This window comes from Calidris pugnax, unplaced genomic scaffold (assembly GCF_001431845.1).
Source record: "Calidris pugnax isolate Ruff unplaced genomic scaffold, ASM143184v1 scaffold58, whole genome shotgun sequence".
Classification (NCBI taxonomy): Eukaryota; Metazoa; Chordata; class Aves; order Charadriiformes; family Scolopacidae; genus Calidris; species Calidris pugnax.
The window spans coordinates 9,831,297-9,851,712 of record NW_015090868.1 but is presented as its reverse complement, the minus strand read 5'-3'; the positions used below and the strand labels follow the sequence as shown (position 1 = coordinate 9,851,712).

The following is a 20,416-nucleotide window of genomic DNA, read 5'->3' as shown; positions in this document are numbered from 1 at the left end:
AAACTTGATCTTGCTTAATATGGTTATAGAACTTTGAAATGCCTTTGTGTATGACACTGAACATTTCTGAAGGAATCCACATATTTTCAGATCTTTCTCTTTCTCCAGTTTTGCTTTCTAATACACAAAAAGCATACTTAGTCTGTAATAGCTTGATGTCAGGGGTCTGATACCAAGACATCAATAGTCAAAAAACAGGGCTTCCCACATTTGACTTCAACACTGCCCAGCCTTGAAGATACCTGCGTTCCCAGCAAGATAAGCTTCTGCTGTGGCCAGTTTTCTGTAGGCAATTTTCTTCCCCCAGGATGTGCACAAGCATCAAGATTTGAAGATCTCAGTTTCTTTATACCTTGTATGTTGATGGAATTGCCTATCTCTACAGATCTTGCTTTTGGAGTCTTCTCAAAAAGATGTAGATTCTTGTAACATTTACCAGGTCAAATCTTAAACAGAAACATGGTGAGGAGAACACTGTAGAGATCTCGGCAAATCTCTCTCCTGATGGCTTAAAATGGTCACACAAGGAATAATATATGTAGGTTCAAAGCACTCTGTCTGATTTGGAGCAGCATATGGACTTGTCGATCTCCTGCCACCAAAGGGACTGTCATTATCACTGGGCTATTAGGTACTCTGATGGAGAAAGGAAGGGGAACCTCTTTAGTAATAAAATATTTCCCTTCAGTAAAAAGGAAAAAAAAGAGTGTAGACGGATACTGAATACCTAATAACATAACTTCATAATGACACCGTTAAGACGCAGATTCACTCCCAACAAGCCAAAATTAAATTCATACTCTGAGAAGCTCCTGTTACAATTAATGGCAAGATGACAGTCTAAGATCAGAATATCCTCCTGGAGACAGTTATATTACAAAATACGGAGTCTGAGGTGGCTATGTTAGGCAGAAAATTAGATTTGATAATTCCAGGCTAATCTAAACGACCTTCGTTCCCGTCACTGCTCTAGTTAAAAACAAAGTACTTTATGCAAAGCAAAAGCCCTCTGGTACAAAAGACTGTCTGTTGGAGTCTCCTGCACACTTTCACAGGAGTTAGGAACTCTGGAATCAATTCTTCCTGCTTCCTGGGGGAAGGATGCACCACTGATTATCCAGCTATTAACACATTGCTATCGTGGCTTAAAGAAACTGCCACATTCTCTTTTTTTGTGTGTGAAAAAAAATGTGCTTTGTTTGGATATTTAACCAAAGGAAGGGGTTCTTAGACACAACTCTCCCCATAATGCTCCGTAAGGAAAATAGGTGACTGGTTGAGGTTCCGCAGCGGGAGATCCAACAGCAGGAACTGGAATTGTTCTCTCTGTGACTAATTGAGAGAAAGACCTAATGAGGCCTCTGCTCTAAATCACTGTCTGGTGAGGTGGGCATTGATTAGGGAGGGAGTTCGGAGTGTCCATCACCTTACAAATATAGTCTAGTCAATGGACCTCAATTATCTCTGAACTTTCGTCAGTGCAAGTAGCTCGTCTCTCTTCTTATAAGTCTATTTTCCTCTTGAGAATTTAACCCTTTGGTTTGAACAGAAGAAAAATTCAGATTTAAGATAGATTACTTCTGCTTATTCTTCACTTTTTTCCTTACCCAGCAAAGGCCAAGAGATTGATACAGAGCAAAGGCCTCTTAGGAAAAGAACGATTGTCAGTGTTTGAAAGCAATGCACATCTAATTCCTGATTGAAAATGGCAAAACTGCTCTGCTGAAAACTAACACATCCAACTAGCCAAGATTTTCAAAGATTATTATTTTTTTTTCACCTCTAAGGAAATAAAGAATTGATACAGAGATAAGAAGCAATCTTTACTAAAAAAGTGGTGACTTGCTTCCAGCCAAACAGTCATATTGGCAGGTGAATCTGTCATACTATTAATCACTGCTCAGGGAAATGCTGGTGATATTGTGACAATATTGGAATACTACTAATTTTTTTTTTAATACAACTGTACGTGCAATTAAGTGGTTTGGGTTTTTCTGCATCCTCTATGTGTTTTACTCTAATTTATGTCCTGCTTTGGCAATTTAAAGTACAATGCATTAAACTTATAAAGAAAAAAGTCGACTGTCTTCCTTAGCATATGAATGGTAACCATAGGAATGTGCTTATCTGTGACCAGTTTTCAATTGGTATAAATGAGGATGGTACTATAAAGTTTCAATTATCCCTTCTATTTCCAATCTATTAACCCATTAATTAGAAGTATTTTCAACACATACTCCATGCTCACTGAGAAGAGAATGTAAGTTGGAGCTTTTTATTGTGGCTGCAACAATGAAATAAATGCACGAAACTCTCACGCTAAAACTGTTATTCACGGCTTAGTTCAGAATTTTATATTCTACTTTACTGCAATTTCCGAAGAACCTCCTTGGTCTATATCCTTACTATAACTGTAAAAAACAAAATTACAATAGTATGTTTTCCATACTGGAAAGTAAGAACTTTCCACCTATAAAAGGATCCAAACTTTTCAGACATTGTTTATTTTGAGATAACTGACAAAAAAATAATTTAACTATGTATCCGTATCAGCTATGCACGCCCTTCAAAATTCACTGGCAGACCAGGCATTCATAACCAGAATGCAATCCCTCAACCATGCAACTATTTGGATTAATTGCATTAACAGACTTAATTTAGAAGGATTTGGGAATGTTTTTACAAGGTTTAGGAAGGATTTCATCAGGATTACATAATAAGCAGTTTTGAGTGGGCTTAACTGTTCACACTAACTCTCTCGGCAGTCATGAAGAAGGTCAGTCCTCTACTGCTTATTAATTCTTATCCCAGAGTTTGTCATCATAAAGGGTGTTTCACCATATATTTCAACCAGCCAGAAGAAAAAAAAAACTATTCCTTATCGAGAATCTCAGTGCTGACTTTGTTCTTCAAATGATTGTTGGGATTAGAAAAACAGGGCGTGCTTGTATTCTGCATATTTCTGTTCTCTCGTGTTGCCTTCATAGAAAAACAACTTTACTATCTGGTCTAAAAAGGTATTCCATTTAAATTAGGAATTTAACATATCCTATAGTTACCATAGGATAATATTCTTTACCAACATCTTTTTTCAAAGCTCTGTTAATTGCAAGTTTATCTTATCTATTAAAACTGCGCACCAGTGTTCTAAGGCTGACACATTAATCCGAGGGAGAAAATGCACCTAAAACACAGAGTTTGAGCAACTGGATGCTGGTAGCTCTGCTTTTGCAAATAAACCACATCGATGTTATGCCAAATGTCCTGCAACATGAACCGGTACAACAAGGCAGGGAATCAGGGCTTTTGTAAAAATTATGGAAAATGGAATTAAAAAAAAAAGGATTGTAATAATTCTGGGAAACCTGAAACTTTTGAAACAACTGTACTTTTCTTTTTTTCCAAGATCACAACTGCAATAATATACCAGCCATATCAGCAAAAATACAAGCGTCCAGCTCTGAGCACACTGTTCTATTATCCAGGCTACTACCTAAATGTAAATATAATGCAAATGCCCAAACAAATCACAAAATGGTGCCTGAGAACACCACTGGGAAAAATAAGAAAGGCAGCTGTGCACACAGCTCCAGTAACAGGGGGCAAATTTATGAGCACATGTAGATTTACTCAATTTCAGTTTTAAAAATAGGTTTTACCTTTCATTGCAGCGGACTTGCCACTATTTGCTATATCAATTATCATAGCACAGCAGAATGCTATGACTGTTGATGTAACAGTGGACAGGAAGTAAAAAATAGCCAAATGTTAAACTTACACTCGAGTGAGATTTATTTGCTTGTTTGGCCTTGAAATTTGCACATTTAGTTACCTGTAGGAGAGACTATTTCATGTGGACACTGGATTTTTCAAAGTTGAAATAAGGCGTGAACAACTACTGATGGAATTGCCTGCCAGAAAACTTTATATTATAAACCCTGAAATAAATTTAATGAAAGCTTTGTAAGCAATGCATCAGCCTCCTTTTCAAACCAGCATCTTAAAAAATATATTCCCTTTAGCCTGGCAACCGAATGGCAGGAACTGGGATTTCCTGACTCAAGGAATTACTGTTATAGAAGCAGCAAAGATTATTCTACTCATAACACTGTAAACACAAACAGTTAAATATTTCTGTCTTGGCTGCGCTACTACATCATTAAACAAAACCGTATAAGCAATATATTTTTTGTCCCATGACTGTTCTTCATTCAGCTGCTGCCATTTAGGTACTTTTACCCAAAAACCATCCTAATTTAGAGTTCAGCATTGGGCATTTGTTTCAAACTATGAGACTGTCAGACTGGTATCCCTTACCTCTCTTCCCTTTGTTGCAAAAGTACTCTTAAACGCTTTTCTTACAGCAAAGAAACTTCCAACCATTTATCAACCACCACCAAACACTTCAATATAAAGCTCAGCAATGATACTTTTTTGTACGTACCGGGAATCCAACTTTTAGTGGAATAATAGTGCATGCAAAAGGTGAGTTACTTAAGTATCTACTAGAGAAAATTCAGTGTTTACATGAGCAAAAAAAAGGAGTAGAGAACCTTAATAAATGGTTATTTTTGCAGGTTCTGATGCACCTGCAGAATTCGATGTGGAACTGAAAACCCACAACACACTGCACAAACCATCTACTGAGGAATACAGTTATAAAATCCCTTATTGTGAAAAACACTGTATTTGACAGCCAGGAAACAGGAATTGTTATTGTCTGTACTTTCAAGGTGCTTCATATGAATACAGAAACCTGAGTTACGTATCTATTTCTGACTCGGGGGGGCAGCAAAAAAACCAGTTTGAGTTTCACATACCATTTTGGAAGGCTGCTGATTTCTCCTGCCTAGTGAGTTTCACTTTCTGGCTAATGATTGCCTCATTGTTTTAATTTCAAACGATCACAGCAAAAACAGCACTGCAAAAAAGAAAAAAAGAATATATTTGCAACAAAGGGCAGCATACCCTAACTTTAGCAGCACACCTAAATTCACATTTTCATTTCAGCCAACATAATTACTTCAACTTGATTTAGTCGTTTCCTTTCAGGGAAAAACAAATAATTCTTTTAGGAATAAGACATGCTATGATTGATCACAGATAAAAGACTGGATGTGGGCTGCTTATGTAAGAATATTGAGATTTTGACCACTGTGAGGAGGCCTCACCAGGTGGACATTAGGAAACACTGTCTAACGTTCTACCTTCAAAGGCAAGTTCCCTCAATTTTCATAAAGCTCGCGGAGTTTATTACACCCTGCAGCAGGGAAAGGCGCATTTTCCTTGTGTAAACTTGGTGCTGACTGCAAAACCCTATTAAATATTGACTTTTTAAAGACTGAAATTAACTTCCAATCGTGCATGGAGTAAGTCTTGGGAGATGTAGGGGCGAGGGTGGTTTAGACGATACCAGGAGGCCTGTCACAGCTAATAAGGTATCCGAGGACACTGGAAGTGCATACTTAAGAACAAAATAAACAGGATATACCGTGTTTTTTCTGAAGGCTTTCACAAATAAAGCATTCTGATTAACGCTCAGGTCCGTCCAAAGGCAGTCTTATATTAAACACCGTCTGCCCGGGCCTGGTAAAGGGAGGGGGGTGAGGCCTGGCCGCCATTTCGGGCTCCCCCGGGTCCCCACAGCTGCGTCGCCCCGCTCTCCCTTCAAGACCCCCGCGGAGCCCTCAGGGGCGGATCAAACGCCTCCGCGGAGGCTCCTGTCTGTCGGCCCGGGGCTGAACTGCCTCACGGCGGGTAACGGGCGGGCGGTAAGGGCGGCAGCACCGCCCCTGGGGCGGCGGCAGGTCGGGAAGGGCGGAGGCGGGCGGCCATGGTGGAGGGCCCGGGCTGTACGCTGTGCGGAGAGAGGCTGCGGGCGCGGGTGCGGCGGGGCCAGGCGGTGCGGAGGGTGAGCGGCAGCGGCGGAGCCGGCGGCGCGGTGAGAGGCCGGGGCAGGGAGAGGAGAAGGGGAGCGGCCGCTTCTCCTCAGGGGCAGCGCCGGGCCGGGCCGGGGGGAGCGGGGTTTGAGGGCCCGGGTTTGGGCGGGGGTGAATGGCAGCGGGTTTTGGGGAGAGGAGGGAATCGGGGCCCTTAGGGGTTCGGGGAGGCGGGACGGTGGGCCCGAGCACGGGGTAGGAGAGTGGGAAAAGACATGGAGCTGTTGGAGCGGGGCCAGAGGAGGCCCCGGAGATGCTGGTAGGGCTGGAGCCCCTCTGCTGTGAGGACAGGCTGAGAGAGTTGGGGGGTTCAGCCTGGAGAAGAGAAGGCTCCAGGGAGACCTTCCAGTCCCTAAAGGGGCTCCAGGGATCACAAAATTACATAATGGTTTTGGGAGAAGGGACTTCAAAGCCCCCCCAGTGCCACCCCCTGCCCTGGGCAGGGACACTTCCCACCAGCCCAGGTTGCTCCAAGCCCCCTCCAACCTGGCCTTGAACCCCTCCAGGGATGGGGCAGCCACAGCTTCTCTGGGCAACCTGGGCCAGGCTCTCGCCACCCTCCCACCAAACAAGTTCTTCCCCACATCTCAGCTCAATCTCCCCTCTTTCAGTGTCAGCCCCTTCCCCTTCCTCCTATGGCTCCCCTCCCTGATCCAGAGTCCCTCCCCAGCTCTCCTGGAGTCCTGGTCACTTCTTACTCTGGTGTAGTTGAAATAAACCAGAGTGGCTTAAAACTAAAATAAACCTTGTTGCACACCAACTTAATTCTTTTGCCGGAAAGGGTGAACTGTGTATGTGAAAGGCAAAGTAAATGATGTTGATCTTATGCAAAAAATACTTTTATTTTTCAACTTGACAGAATAATAACCATAAAACCCCTCTAAATGTGTATCATTTCAAGGTAATAATACGGTGGGAGATTGTATGGAGAGTAGCTCTGAAATTTTACTAACTAGCTGAAGCCTTGCTGATTTGCCAGAGTGACTTTAATGTGTATTTACTTTGCAATTGAGTTCTATTTGCTTTGCAGTTGAGTGTCATGATTGAAGCACTAGTACTGCCTTGCAGTTAGGGCTCTGGTGACAGCAAATATATTGTGCCTTCGAGGTTTCAGGAAGTTCTCAAGACCTTCAGAGGTCTAGTCTAATCTCAGATTAGATCTCAGGAAGAAATTTTTTACTATGAGGGTGGTGAGACACTGGAACAGGTTGCCCAGGGAAGTTGTGGATGCCCCATCCCTGGAAGCATTTAGGACCAGGCTGGATGGGGCTTTGAGCAACCTGGTCTGGTGGGAGGTGTCCCTGCCCATGGCAGGGGGGTTGGAACTCGATGATCTTTGAGATCCCTTCCAACCCAAACCATTCTTTGATTCTACTCTGAAGTTGACTGGACGAGGCCCTGGGCTGCCTGACCCAAGTATATAATAAAATTAATTATAATTTCAGTAGAGTTTCATGTGCTAAACAAGAAAAGATTATTGCTTTAATCTCACAGGTAACTTTTTCTTGTCCTCTTGTAGCGTCCCACCTGCTGTTCGGCATCTTCTGAGATTAGACTTTCAACTAATAGGAAGAGAGAAATATCTCTGGGGGCTCAGTGGAGGCTTTTCTGTAACACACAATGCCCAATGTGAAACACTGAAAACATGTTGTTATTTTGTACAGAAACTCCAGCAAGAGGCTTTTGGAGAAGGATTTAGGTCTGGAAATACTCTGATGAGTATTTAATATTCAAACTGTACCCATTTAGTTTATATCAGCCTGAAACTCTTATTGTGAATTCATGACTTGAAGGAAAAGGCATAAAAATACCCTTATAAAAAAGATGTATTGTTTCAATTCAGAAAAGAATGAGCTAAGTTATGATAGCATTAGCAGTAGTGACTGGTTGCTTCCTGGGTTAATAGTCTCATTGGTTTTGACAGAGCTGCTGAAGGAGAGAAGGTTTAATATTGTCCAAGTTGGAAAATCAGCTCATGCAGCTACTTGCTGAACGTGTCCTGATGCTAGAATCAAAGTAGTAGAAATTCTGTTTTAATCTTTGTGTGTATGTACTCATTTTCAGGGCTCTGCAAGTGCAAATGGAACCTCTGGTCACGATTTCCTTGTCGGACATGTTTACAGGGGCGTGGAGACGTTGGGAAAGGAACTTTTTATGTATTTTGATGAGAAGGCTTTGAGGTAAGGGGTGAGAAGGTGTCTTCAACTGTATGTATTCTGGGGTCGTTTTGTTCTTGATAATGTCATTTTCAGAGATTTTAAAGTTCGTGTTACCAAGAAAGTTCTCAGCAGCCTCTCTGTAGCACTGGAAATACTGCATTTTCAGATAATTTATTGCTTTATTCTTAGTCTAAGAGTCCATGAGTCTATACGCTGAACAATTCCTGTAACATATAAAGAATCAGTTATGATATTGAGATTTACATCAGAAAAAAGCTGAAAAGCAGGCACAACAGCTGCAAGCTCAACAACTTGGGGTGATCCATCGACACATTTTATATCTTAGTTCCATGTTAGTTGGTGGATCCCCGAAGGACTAACACCCTGTGTGTTCTCCCAGAACCCCCTGTGAATGCTGTAACTGCATTGGAAAGTGGGGTAGGAGAAAGCAAGGTTAGACATTGCAGTCCAGTAGGTGTCAGCTGTCTTTTAGAGTCCAAGTCAGGGTCACCCTTTAACAATTGAAACGGGGTGTAGATCTTATGTAGTGATACCCAGAAAAGGTCTGAGCCAGTTGATAGTTCCCAACAAATTTTGCAGATCATTCAGAGCCTTTATTTGTAACACCAGCTGCAGTGCTTGTGGCTGGATGGTGTGAGTTGCAGTTTTCCATCCTAGATATTTCCAGGGTGGTTTATTACAGCAAACAGGCAGTTTGTATAGGACTACTGTATCTTCTTTCCCAACCCACACTGCAGGCAGTTTGTATAGGACTACTGTATCTTCCTTCCCAACCCACAGCCCCTGCAGCCCCCAGCTGCCCGGCGGGAGGAATTCCCCTCCATCAGTGGGGCACCAGGAGCTGTTTATGGGTCGTTAGGACTTGCTCATGGGCTTTTCCCTGCCAGTGTCCCTGCTGCTTCTGTTCCTTCTTCTGGTCTCTGCTTTTGCCACAATCCTGTTCGCCCACAGTGATCTGTAAAAGGGGAAGGCTTGAAAGAGTCTGTTCCACTCCTTTGCCATCTGTGTGTCTTTCAGTTTATTTCTTTTATTAATTTTTAATTGACCTGCAGGTTTTGCCTTGGTTGTGGGCAAAGAAAAGCCAGAAAACAACATATGGCAGCTGTTAATTACTTCATGGGTGGTGTGATTGGAGGTAGCTTTGATATGATAACGGTGCTGGCAACGTGAGGGCTGGAATCTTTCCTTTCATAACAGGTGACTTCTGCCTGATTTAGCAGAAAATCGTCTGGTAAAGTACTCTCATTCCTTCCAGCCTCCCCAAGGACTTAAGAACTTATGTTGCAAGAGCAGTGTGTCAAGTGAAAAAAGTTTTAAGCGCAATACACCAGAAAATGTGTTACTTAATGATGAGGTTTGATTTCCCTATCATGAATTATGAAGCCTGCTGGAAAAATGCTGGGTTTTGGAGCGTTTCTGATTTGGGGAGGGTTTCTCTGGGAATGAGTACATTCTGACTTGGTTAGGTACGAATAGTTCCTAACTTCAAACAATAGAGTGGTGTAATGCTTGGAAACATTGTTAAGATAAAATACCCCTAAGAACTCTCTTTCCCTCCAAGGATTCACTTTGGTATGAACGGTTCCATGCGCATCAATCCGGGTGGAAACAAAGACAGGACTCAATACACCAGAAAATGTGTTACTTAATGATGAGGTTTGATTTCCCTATCATGAATTATGAAGCCTGCTGGAAAAATGCTGGGTTTTGGAGCGTTTCTGATTTGGGGAGGGTTTCTCTGGCAATACACCAGAAAATGTGTTACTTAATGATCAGGTTTGATTTCTGTATCATGAATTATGAAGCCCGCTGGAAAAATGCTGTTTTTTGGAGCATTTCTGACTTGGGGAGGGATTTTCTCCGGGAATTGAACAGTATGTAAGTAATTTGTTGCTACGTTAGTCTTAGTGACTAGAATGAGTACATTCTGACTTGGTTAGGTACGAATAGTTCCTAACTTCAAACAATAGAGTGGTGTAATGCTTGGAAACATTGTTAAGATAAAATACCCCTAAGAACTCTCTTTCCCTCCAAGGATTCACTTTGGTATGAACGGTTCCATGCGCATCAATCCTGGAGGAAACAAAGAGAGGACCGGAGCGGTACCGGCTCTGGAGATAGAGCTTACAGAGGACACTGTTTGTTTTTTCGAGGTGACAGTAGAGTACAGGTAAGGTAGAAACTAACCACCTTAAACACAGCTTGGTTTATTTCTTTTTATAACATTCTTTTAAGAACATAGTGAAAAATCACACACGAATTGGGAAGTGCTTGGATGACAGCCATCCAAGAAGAAAGAAAATAACTTTCTAAACATACTATGTTTATTGGTACTGTAATTTAATTTTGTTACTTTTGTATCAGTTTCAATACAGTTAAAGTACTTCTGTGCCATGGGCTCTTTAGATAGTGTCAAGACTGGGAATGAAAGTTGGATTTCATTCTGTCCTTATATCTCAATGCTGAACCCCATTGCTCCTTTAATTGCCACACAGGTCTCACTTCCTTAACAAGAATAAGGGCCTGTGATAATTATTGGTTTCAAATTTTTATTTGAAGGTTGTGTTGTTATTATAATTTTCTTTTTGGAAGCAAATTGGTATAATTGCTCTAATTGCCATTAAGAGGATGTTTTTGTCCCATGAGCATTATGCTTCTCACTGCTAATAAGAATAACATGGCAAGCTTGATTTGAAAGCATTTGAGGCTCTTGGATGAAAAGGAATGTGTGAATTCAAGTCACATACAGATGCATTTTGGATATTACAAAATATAAAGGCTTATGTGAGCTTGAGACTTCTTGCACTTCATTTTTTTCAAACGATTATGCTTAACCTATTAAAATCAAGGTTTAAGAAAATATTTTTTATATCATGTTAGTTATGTTTGATGGTCGTTCCATGTTGGAATTAAAGCAAGGACCTGGCAATTATTTTTCAAACTAATAGGGATAAAATGGGGATGATTTCTTCTGTGTTGGACCAGATGCATGTATCATTGACCTGCTCTTGTGAGGGGTAGTTAATGTCATTTCTGTGCCTCTTCCTGTCACTGAAACATTCTGCATATAATGCTCTATTATACTATCGTGTTGTTTTTAAAACGATACTGCTATATCAGCATATAATTCAAACAGATATAAATCTTAATGTACTTTTCTCTTCTAGAAATGCAGCTGAGAGCGAGCGGAAGGTGAGGATGATGGAAAGCTTGGATGTCTGCTCTCCCAAGTTCAGTTTCTCGAGAGCAGAAGGTGAGATGAAGCAGCAGCAAACCCGCATGTTGTGTGACGTGTTACTGGACCAGGCGGTGTTACCCGGAGTGGGAAATATCATCAAAAACGAAGCGCTGTTTGACAGTGGTCTCCATCCAGCTGTTAAGGTGGGTGAAAAGTTTCAAGATTGCTTTTAAAGACATCAAAATGTTAGGAATGTAAATAGATATTTTTATAACATTTTGTCATCATTTTACCTTTGTTTTATCGTCCGTCTAAAGTTATTCAATGAAATGAAATCAGTGTTTTATCATTGTAACTGGAGAGACTTGGCATGGCATTCCTTGGAACCTGCTGCTGCTGCTCCTGCCTGGGAGGAGACATATTTTGTGGGGCCAAGCCTTCTCTGCTACAACTTGAAACCTCTCCTTAGAGAATTCATTTAACTTTCAAATCCAGACTTTGCCTGGCATCCTGTTGCGCTACCATTAAATTGTCAGCCTATAAATAAAGGAAAGTGAAGAGTGCTCAGGGTTTCTCTGTTCAGTTACTACCCAAAATAGTTCATGGGGTAGAGCTGATTATTTTTGTGGCTGTTTCTTCCACTTCCCATCCTGTTAGTGGCATCATTTGCTTTTCTGCCATCGTTTACCATAATTTTTTTGGTTCAGATCCTCACACGCGTGTCTCCAAACTTTGGTTGAAAAGAAGCCTGATGTTTGCAAAACAGATTGAGATTACAGCTATGGGTTTTAAGTTTGTAGGTTTTAATTATAGGTGCATTACAGGTCTTTCTGCTGCTGTCCCTTCGCATCGTAATGGTCTAAAACTCATTCTTCTCTTTCTTCCAGGTTTGCCAACTGAGGGATGAGCAGATACGGCACTTGGTGAAAATGACGCGTGATTTTACCCTGCTTTTTTATAAGGTATTGGCACATCTCTCTGAGAGACCTCTGGAACTTGGCTCCGGCCTGTTAGTTAGCTGTGTGTGATCTTCTAGTGAAAACAGCAAAGAATGGGACAGGACAAGTGTTGCCATCGCCAGGAATGTTGGTTTCTGTGCTCTTTGTTAATTGCACACATTTACATGTAAGATAACGTAAAGGTCACTCTTCAAACTGGGAACTAGAGCTGGCCCCAGGGAAGGAGGAAGGTAGTTCAGGTGCCTTCCTTTATGAAACTTGAAATAGCAAGTATATTTATTTGACTAAATAGATTATAACTTCTAACAACTGTTGTTTGGTTTTTTTCTAACTGAAACAATGTTTTGGGTTGTTAAAGTGAATTAAATTCCAGCTTCTCCCTACTGCCCCAGCTTCACCAGGATTTCATTGCTTCCCCTGTAAACTCTAGTGCTGGTTGCTCTTTTAACTTTCCAAAGTAGAAAAAGAGAGAATTTGACCTCATTCTTGTATGTTTTTTTTATTCTTCAAGCTGCATGCAGAGAAATTCTTGTCTCTTTCTCTTGGTGTTTATGAAAGGCTCGGAGCTAGAAGTTCTTTTTTTGGTAGACAAGGAGGAGGGCACCCGACTTTCCTAATACAGTCTTTCATCATAAAGGTTAAAAATGTAATTTGTTTAATTTGTCTGCTTACATGTCTGCTTTCCCCAAACCCACTGAAGAGGAGTTGAGCCTCTTGGCTGGGGAAATCTCTTTATTCTCCAAACTTCACAGAGAAGGCTATGAGTAAAGCGATAGCATCCGGTTCTGCAACAGCTATAACACCAGGAGATTTAAATGTGTCACGGGCTAATAAACAATAAACAAACAAGTTAAACTTTCTGCAGCTCAGTTGAGCCATTTTCAAAATTTTTATCATCCATACTTAGCAAGTATTTAGCAGTCAAGTGCTTTTAAAGGAGAGGTACCCCCACCCCAAGTCTCTTTAAGGTAAAAGCATAATGAAAATAGGTTAATAGGAGGGGTAGTGCTTGGTCAGTTTTTATAGACTGTTACAGGGTGTTTGTGGTAATCACACTGCATCACCTGGAGTAACACAGGTAGCAAAGATGAGGAATCTCAATTGTGTAAAAAGCTGTTGCTTTTGTTTGGTTTTTAAGTAACTGAATGGGAGGAAGCTACTAATAAGAAACTAATTGTCAACCTCGAGGAGAAATCTCGAGGGGAAAGGCAACTGCTTGTGAATCTTCAGGCAAATATATTGGTTTTAGCTGGGGTATGTCCATGCTGGAATATTTCTGCATGGCACAGTTGTTTAGGTTTTTGGGAAGGTCAGTTGAATCCAGATTGGTGTGTCAGGTCTGAGCTGGCTCTGCGGTGTGGTTTTTTGTCCTTTTTGGGGTGGTGTTGGGTTTGTGGTTTATGTTTGGTTTATTTTTGTTTTCTACTCTCATCAGCTCTTCAAGAACACTCCTGCGGGTGCCAGGTCAAAGACCACTGGTGCTAAATGAGAGCCAGCTGAGCTCAGGGGGTCCTTGGAATATATTTTCTTGCACTGGTTTTTGCCTTGTGTCTTTTATTTCATTCTGTGGAGACTTCCCGACAATATTCTACCTAATTTAAAGTCGATTATTTTCCAAAAAGGAACGTGAAATGCAGATGTTAGCCCTTATAATGTGCCTTAAATATCTTTATATAGTAATTGAACCATCAGTTTACGTAGGGTATTTTTTTGCTGGAGGGTAGAGAGGCTCTGCAGAGAGATCTCGACAGGCTGGATGGATGGGCCGAGACCAACGGGATGAGGTTCAACAAGGCCAAGTGCCGGGTCCTGCACTTGGGTCACAACAACCCCAGGCAGTGCTACAGGCTGGGGGCAGAGTGGCTGGAGCTGCCTGGCAGAAAAGGACCTGGGGGTGTTGGTCGACTGTCGGCTGAACAGGAGCCAGCAGTGTGCCCAGGTGGCCAAGAAAGCCAACAGCATCCTGGCCTGTGTCAGGAACAGTGTGGCGAGTCGGACCTGAGAGGTGATTGTCCCCCTGTACTCGGCACTGGTGAGGCCCCACCTTGAGTACTGTGTCCAGTTTTGGGCCCCTCGCCACAAAATAGACATTGAGGTGCTGGAGCGGGTCCAGAGAAGGGCAACGAAGCTGGTGAGGGGTCTGGAGCACAAGTCTTCTGAGGAGAGGCTGAGGGAGCTGGGGGTGTTCAGCCTGGAGAAGAGGAGGCTGAGGGGAGACCTTATTGCTCTCTACAACTCCCTGAAAGGAGGGTGTAGAGAGGTGGGGGTCGGGCTCTTCTCTCAAGTCACAGGCGACAGGACGAGAGGAAATGGCCTCAAGTTGCGCCAGGGGAGGGTCAGGCTGGATATTAGGAAAAATTTTTTCACTGAAAGGGTTCTCAGCCCTTGGAATGGGCTGCCCAGGGAGGGGGTTGAGGCCCCATCCCTGGAGGGGTTCAAAAGCCGGGTTGATGTAGTGCTGGGAGGTATGGGTTAGTGATGATGCTCCTTGTTTGTTGTGTGGGTGTCTATTTTTGTCAGTTAGTCAGATGGTTGGACAAGATGATCTTTAAGGTCCCTTCCAACCTAGAAGATTCTGTGATTCTGTGATTCAGTCGGGCTGTGGAGGGGCTGATGTAAGATTGATACCGAGTGTCTAACGTGGGGTTTGAACCCCTCTGTTTTCAGTGCCGCAGGACGGGGTCAGCTCTCCACAGACACTGCAGGGTGTACGGGCGGCCCAGCTGCGGGCGGTGCGGCGGGAGGGTGACGGTGTGTCGCCTGGGGGAGAACAGCAGGATCACTTACTTCTGCTCTCGCTGTCAAAAGACAGATCCCCAGCTTCTCCACATCAGGTACGACCGTAGCTTCACACCACTTTAAAGCACTGCTGCCCTCAGAGTGCTGCTGACAGCACTTCTCAAACTGAACAGATCCTTCTGCATTTCACATCTCATTTTTTATTTTGCAAAAGAAAAACGTTTTGGCCACTGGTATTTAAAAACAGTTAAGAGCTTTGATTCTTTAATGCTATTTCTTTCTCTCCGTAATGAAATAGCTATTACTGTAATCAAATGTAGGAAGCATAAAACAACTCAGATTGCTCAGAATTATTCACTGCTTCTGGAAAAATTGCCCCTTGTTGCTGATGTTATCATAGAATCATAGAATGGTTTGGGTTGGAAGGGACCTCAAAGATCATCGAGTTCCAACCCCCTGCCCTGGGCAGGGACACCTCCCACTAGAGCAGGTTGCTCAAGGCCACATCCAGCCTGGCCTTGAACCCCTCCAGGGATGGGGCAGCCACGACTTGGATGTTTACACACAACTGAGTTGAATGGCACAAGGAAGGTTGGAATTTGGGTCTCTATTTCATAGAATCATGGAATGGGACCTTACAGCCCCCCCAGTGCCACCCCCTGCCCTGGGCAGGGACACCTCCCACCAGCCCAGGTTGCTCCAAGCCCCCTCCAACCTGGCCTTGAACCCCTCCAGGGATGGGGCAGCCACAGCTTCTCTGGGCAACCTGGGCCAGGCTCTCACCACCCTCACACCAAACAAGTTCTTCCCCACATCTCACCTCAATCTCCCCTCTTTGGGTATAAAACCCTTCCCCCTGATCCTATGGCTCCCCTCCCTGATCAGTCCTGCAGGCCTCCCTCAGGTGCTGGAAGGGTCACTAAATTCAATTTCTCTCTGTCTTCATTTAAATATTATTTTTTTTTTAATACTTCTGCAGCATGGGGGAAAAGTTTGCCCTTGAGGTAAATCAAAATAATCACCCGTCTCTGCCCGCGAGGCGCTGTGAGGGGCAGCAGGATGTCCTGCACACAGCGGGGTAAGGAACTTGGAGAAGAAACCTCAGGAAGGACTTAACATCACTCTCTGTGTTCCCCAGCGAGCTGCCAAGGAGAAACAGCCTGATGGGCTGGGCGTGCGGCGGGGGGACACGCTCTGATGGACACGTGGCTGGGAGGCAGGAGGAGGAGTGGGCGTGTGGGCGCTGCACCCTCATCAACCAGCCCGCTGCCCGCATCTGCGACGCCTGCCTGGCTTCAAGGCCTGAAGGTATGGAAAAGATTGTCAGTTTTTACAACTGTAGGACTGTCTCATTGGGAAATGTATGTATATAACTTTAGCCAACTTAAGGAGGGCTACAGAGGGATCTATTTAACCAACAAGGCTACAAAGATGATGAGGAGACTAGAACATCTCTCTGCTGAGGAAAGGCTGAGGGACTTGGGTCTGTTTAGTCTGGAGAAGGGAAGGCTGAGGGGGGATCTGATCAACACCTATAAATACTGAAAGGGTGGGTGTCAGGAGGACGGGGCCAGGCTTTTTTCAGTGGTGCCCAGGGACAGGACAAGAGGGAACGGGCACAAACTTGAACACAGGAAGTTCCATCCATACAAGAGGAGGAACTCCTTTATGTTGAGGGTGGCAGAGCCCTGGCAGAGGCTGCCCAGGGAGGTGGTGGAGTCTCCTTCTCTGGAGACATTCAAACCCCCCTGGACACGTTCCTGTGGACCAGCTCTGAAAGGAGGTTGGACTGGATGATCTCCAGAGGTCCCTTCCAACCCCAGAGCATTCTGTGATCCTGTGATTTTGGGGAAATGTTGCACAGACGATGATGGGAACTGCCTTGTCTTAACCTACAGAGTGTCTCCAGCTGTGCTGGGTACAGCTCCTCTCCCTCTGTTCATTTTTTGGCTGTTGTTTCTAAAATTAACTCCTGTCAGCAGAAATGTTGGCCTTATTGCAGATGGAATACTTGGTACGTGAAGTTAGCTGCTGGCCAGGCAGCCAAAAGAATGCAAAAGGCCAAAATAATGTAATTTACCATTAAATCTCAACTGCCTTGCTGCTTTGTGAAGTACAAGCCCAAGCTCCTGTTCTTTCTGAAATAGACCTGGAACCAGTATGTGTCACTGTGCGGAACCAGAAGGAGGCTGGAAATATGTCTTTTTCAGAGTGAACAGCAGGGATTTTGTTTCTGAGTGGGAGGGCGTGTCCTTGTGTGGGCCTGGTTTCCCCTTTTCCTTCTGCTTAATTCCCTCTTCCTTGGATAGAGGGAAGATGCAGGAGGAGATGGTAGAAAAGGACACTCTGTTCTTGGACTCTGTTCTTGGAACATCAAGTTCTTCTTTTCACCCTTTTCTTGGGAGAAATTATCTACAGGCTCTTTATTTATTAACCCAGAGTTAATAAATTATACCCAGAATAGTAACTTTATTTATTAACCAGAGTTAATAAATTGTACACAGAATAATAATTTATGTCAGGAAATAAATGCCAAATAAATATCTGAATGGCTGGTTTCTGGAGGTTTTGACAGCAAGGGGTGGGGAAGTTTGGATGCGCAAGGTGGTTGGAGAGGATGGGAGCCCTGAAAGCAGTAACCCAATAAAGGACTGTTCCTTTTTGTGTAAAACATTGAAAATGGGTGAGGTGTTGCTGCTGGAGGTACCGCATCCTGCCATCTCCCAGGGCTGGGGGTCTGAAAGGTTCTTCTGACAAACCTAAATATTTGAATCCCTGTCTTTGGGCCAAATTCCATGTTGGACGGTTAATTCTCCACTGGCTTTTGTTTATAGGGTGCAATTCACACCTGGCCCTATTCAAGCAATACTAACCTTACCTTGGAACACGTGGTGTACGTGACTCCAAAAGTGCCTGAGCTTTTTTTGTCGTAAGAAATTTGGTGCTTTATCTCATCTGTGGCCATTTTTGAGCTCTTCCAAGATGCTATGGTTAAAGTTCCTCTTTCCCTCCCTGTATGATGGCTCAGGAACACAGATCAGAAATGTGATGTATCACTCTGCGCAGATGGGATTATAACCAAGAATTTATTCTTCCTTAGTTCCAAAGGCAGAGAATGTTGAAGATTCTGGAGCTTTTAACACAAACTTGATGAAATACCCCTGTAACGAGTTTGGAAAAGGAAGCACAGAAATAAAGATCAACAGGAGAGCGGCGTTTGGAACCGCGACTCTTGTCCTGACAGACCTTGGTAACCAAGGTGATGTGAGAAATGATGCTCAACCATCCCATGGACACTCCCCGTGTGATGCCCCAAAACCCAATTATAATCAAATCCAAACCAGTGTCCACCAGCCTGGGGGAAGCACGAGGGATTTCTCAATGGCTTCCTCCTCTTCTCACCAACCTTTCAAACACATCCCGAAGAAACAGAAGACGGATCATCTACCTTCTGCTCACCAACATAATGCAGCAACAGGGTACGTGTTTGAAAATGTAAATGAGTCTTTTTGTAATCCTAGAAACCAGCTGTAGCCCTGGAGATTCATGTGATATTGTGCTGGCAGAGCCCTGGCAGAGGCTGCCCAGGGAGGTGGTGGAGTCTCCTTCTCTGGAGACATTCAAACCCCACCTGGACACGTTCCTGTGGGACCTGCTCTGGGTGGCCCTGCTCTGGCAGGGGGTTGGACTGGATGATCTCCAGAGGTCCCTTCCAACCCCATGTGATCCTGTGATCCTGTTCCAAATGGAGTAATGAGGAATTTTTCTCCTGGCAGCCCACCTGGAGGGGACAGGAGGGATGGTACCGGGGCGCTGAGCTCGGCCCATCCTCGCTGTGGGCCCCACGGCCGGCCCTGCAGCCTGCGCCGGGTGAGGAAGGAGGGAGAGAACAAGGGCAGGCTCTTCTACTGCTGTGCCCTGCCCAGGGAAACGCGGTGTCACCACTTCCAGGTACGTGGAAAACAGGACTTTTCTAATAACACACGTGTTCCTGCAGCCTCCTCACCCCATGATCTCTAACTGTGCACAGACGTGACCCATTTAAAGTTTGGAGGTAATTTTAAATACTTCTGCAGGCTGAATTGAAACTTAAAGGGTAAGAGTAGTTCTAACCAGGCAGTTTTAGTTATTTTTCTCTCTGCTGAGGAGGCACCTCCTTGTGCAGACGCCCTCACTCCCTTCCATAGGTGCAGATGGGGTTTGTGGTAGAAATGCTGGGTGGAAGGGACTTGGACAAGTTGTTCAGTTTGGCCTCTTGCTTGAAGAGGGGCTACAGCAAACGGCAGGGTCAGCCACGGCTCTGCCAGCCACAAACCTTGGAAACCTCCGAGGGTGAGGGTCCTCTCCTCTGCCTGGGCAGCAGCTCCCACTGGTCTCCAGTACAAACCCCACCTTCTAACTGGTACGATGAACTCAAGACAGCAATGACTGTAACACCTTATTTAGAAGAAATCTACAAATCGGTGATCACAAATGAGATCAAATTAACTGATGAGGAAGAGTTTCTTCTAGGGCCTCTGCTGGAGATGTGGTTTTATTGCCAGATTTAAAATAAGGCATTTGTAGCCATCCCATCTGCTAAATCTGTGTCTAAAACCTGTTGTTTTTGGCAGTGGGCTGACCTGGACTTTCCCTTCTGTCACCACGGCCAGCGCTGTGTGCTGCAGACGGTGTTGAAGATGGGTCCCAATAATGGAAAGAACTTCTTTGTGTGTCCTCTTGGGAAGGAGAAACAGTGTGGGTTCTTCCAGTGGGGAGACAACAGGCTGGGACTGCAGGTTGGTCCTTGATGGGGACGTTCTCCTGCTCTGCTCCTCAGGATGTCCTAAGTGCCTACGACTTTCCTACTCATTTCTGCTTCATTGTGTCTTTTCCCCTCTTCTCTGGTTAATTAGTAACATAGCTCCAACAGCATAAAGCAGATTTGGAAAGAGTAATATTACTTAGTTCTATAAAATTCAATACTGCAGATTGTTGTATTTCTAATAAAAAAACTGAACTGTTTTCTTGTTCTCACATAAATGTCACTGAAGTTTGGCTGCACCAGATACTTTCAAGCATATTTGACTTGCAGAACAGGTAACAATCTAAATCAGTATTTTAAATGGGTAGAATTTTCTATAAATAAAAACTTGTATTTAATAAAAATGAATAAAAAGTCAATATATTTTTTATACAGTTTGATGCTTTATTTCCTGAGAGTTTAAAATGAAATAACAGTGGACCGTGCACTTCAAATGTTGCCATAGTTCAATGTGGGACCCTGCTACATTTGGAAAACAAAGAAGAAAAACTGCCCTAAAATTAATGACATGACTGAGTTTTCTGAATTATGTATTTTAAATCCAGATCTTAATCATAGAATGGTTAGGGTTGGAAGGGACCTCAAAGATCATCGAGTTCCAACCCCTACTGAGCTTC

At 43.7% G+C, this 20,416-nt stretch overlaps 1 protein-coding gene across 1 annotated transcript; it reads left to right on the top strand.

Moving 5' to 3' along the window:
* The first annotated feature begins 5,833 nt into the window (after positions 1-5,833).
* On the top strand, positions 5,834-20,169 carry NEIL3 (nei-like DNA glycosylase 3). The gene is made up of 10 exons (XM_014945495.1): positions 5,834-5,941; positions 8,004-8,119; positions 10,155-10,289; positions 11,287-11,500; positions 12,185-12,259; positions 14,924-15,090; positions 16,134-16,303; positions 18,096-18,474; positions 18,772-18,946; positions 19,609-20,169. Exons 1-10 carry the CDS (start codon positions 5,834-5,836, stop codon positions 19,783-19,785), a joined length of 1,716 nt encoding a protein of 571 aa, XP_014800981.1. The 3' UTR covers positions 19,786-20,169.
* The last annotated feature ends 247 nt before the right edge of the window (positions 20,170-20,416 follow it).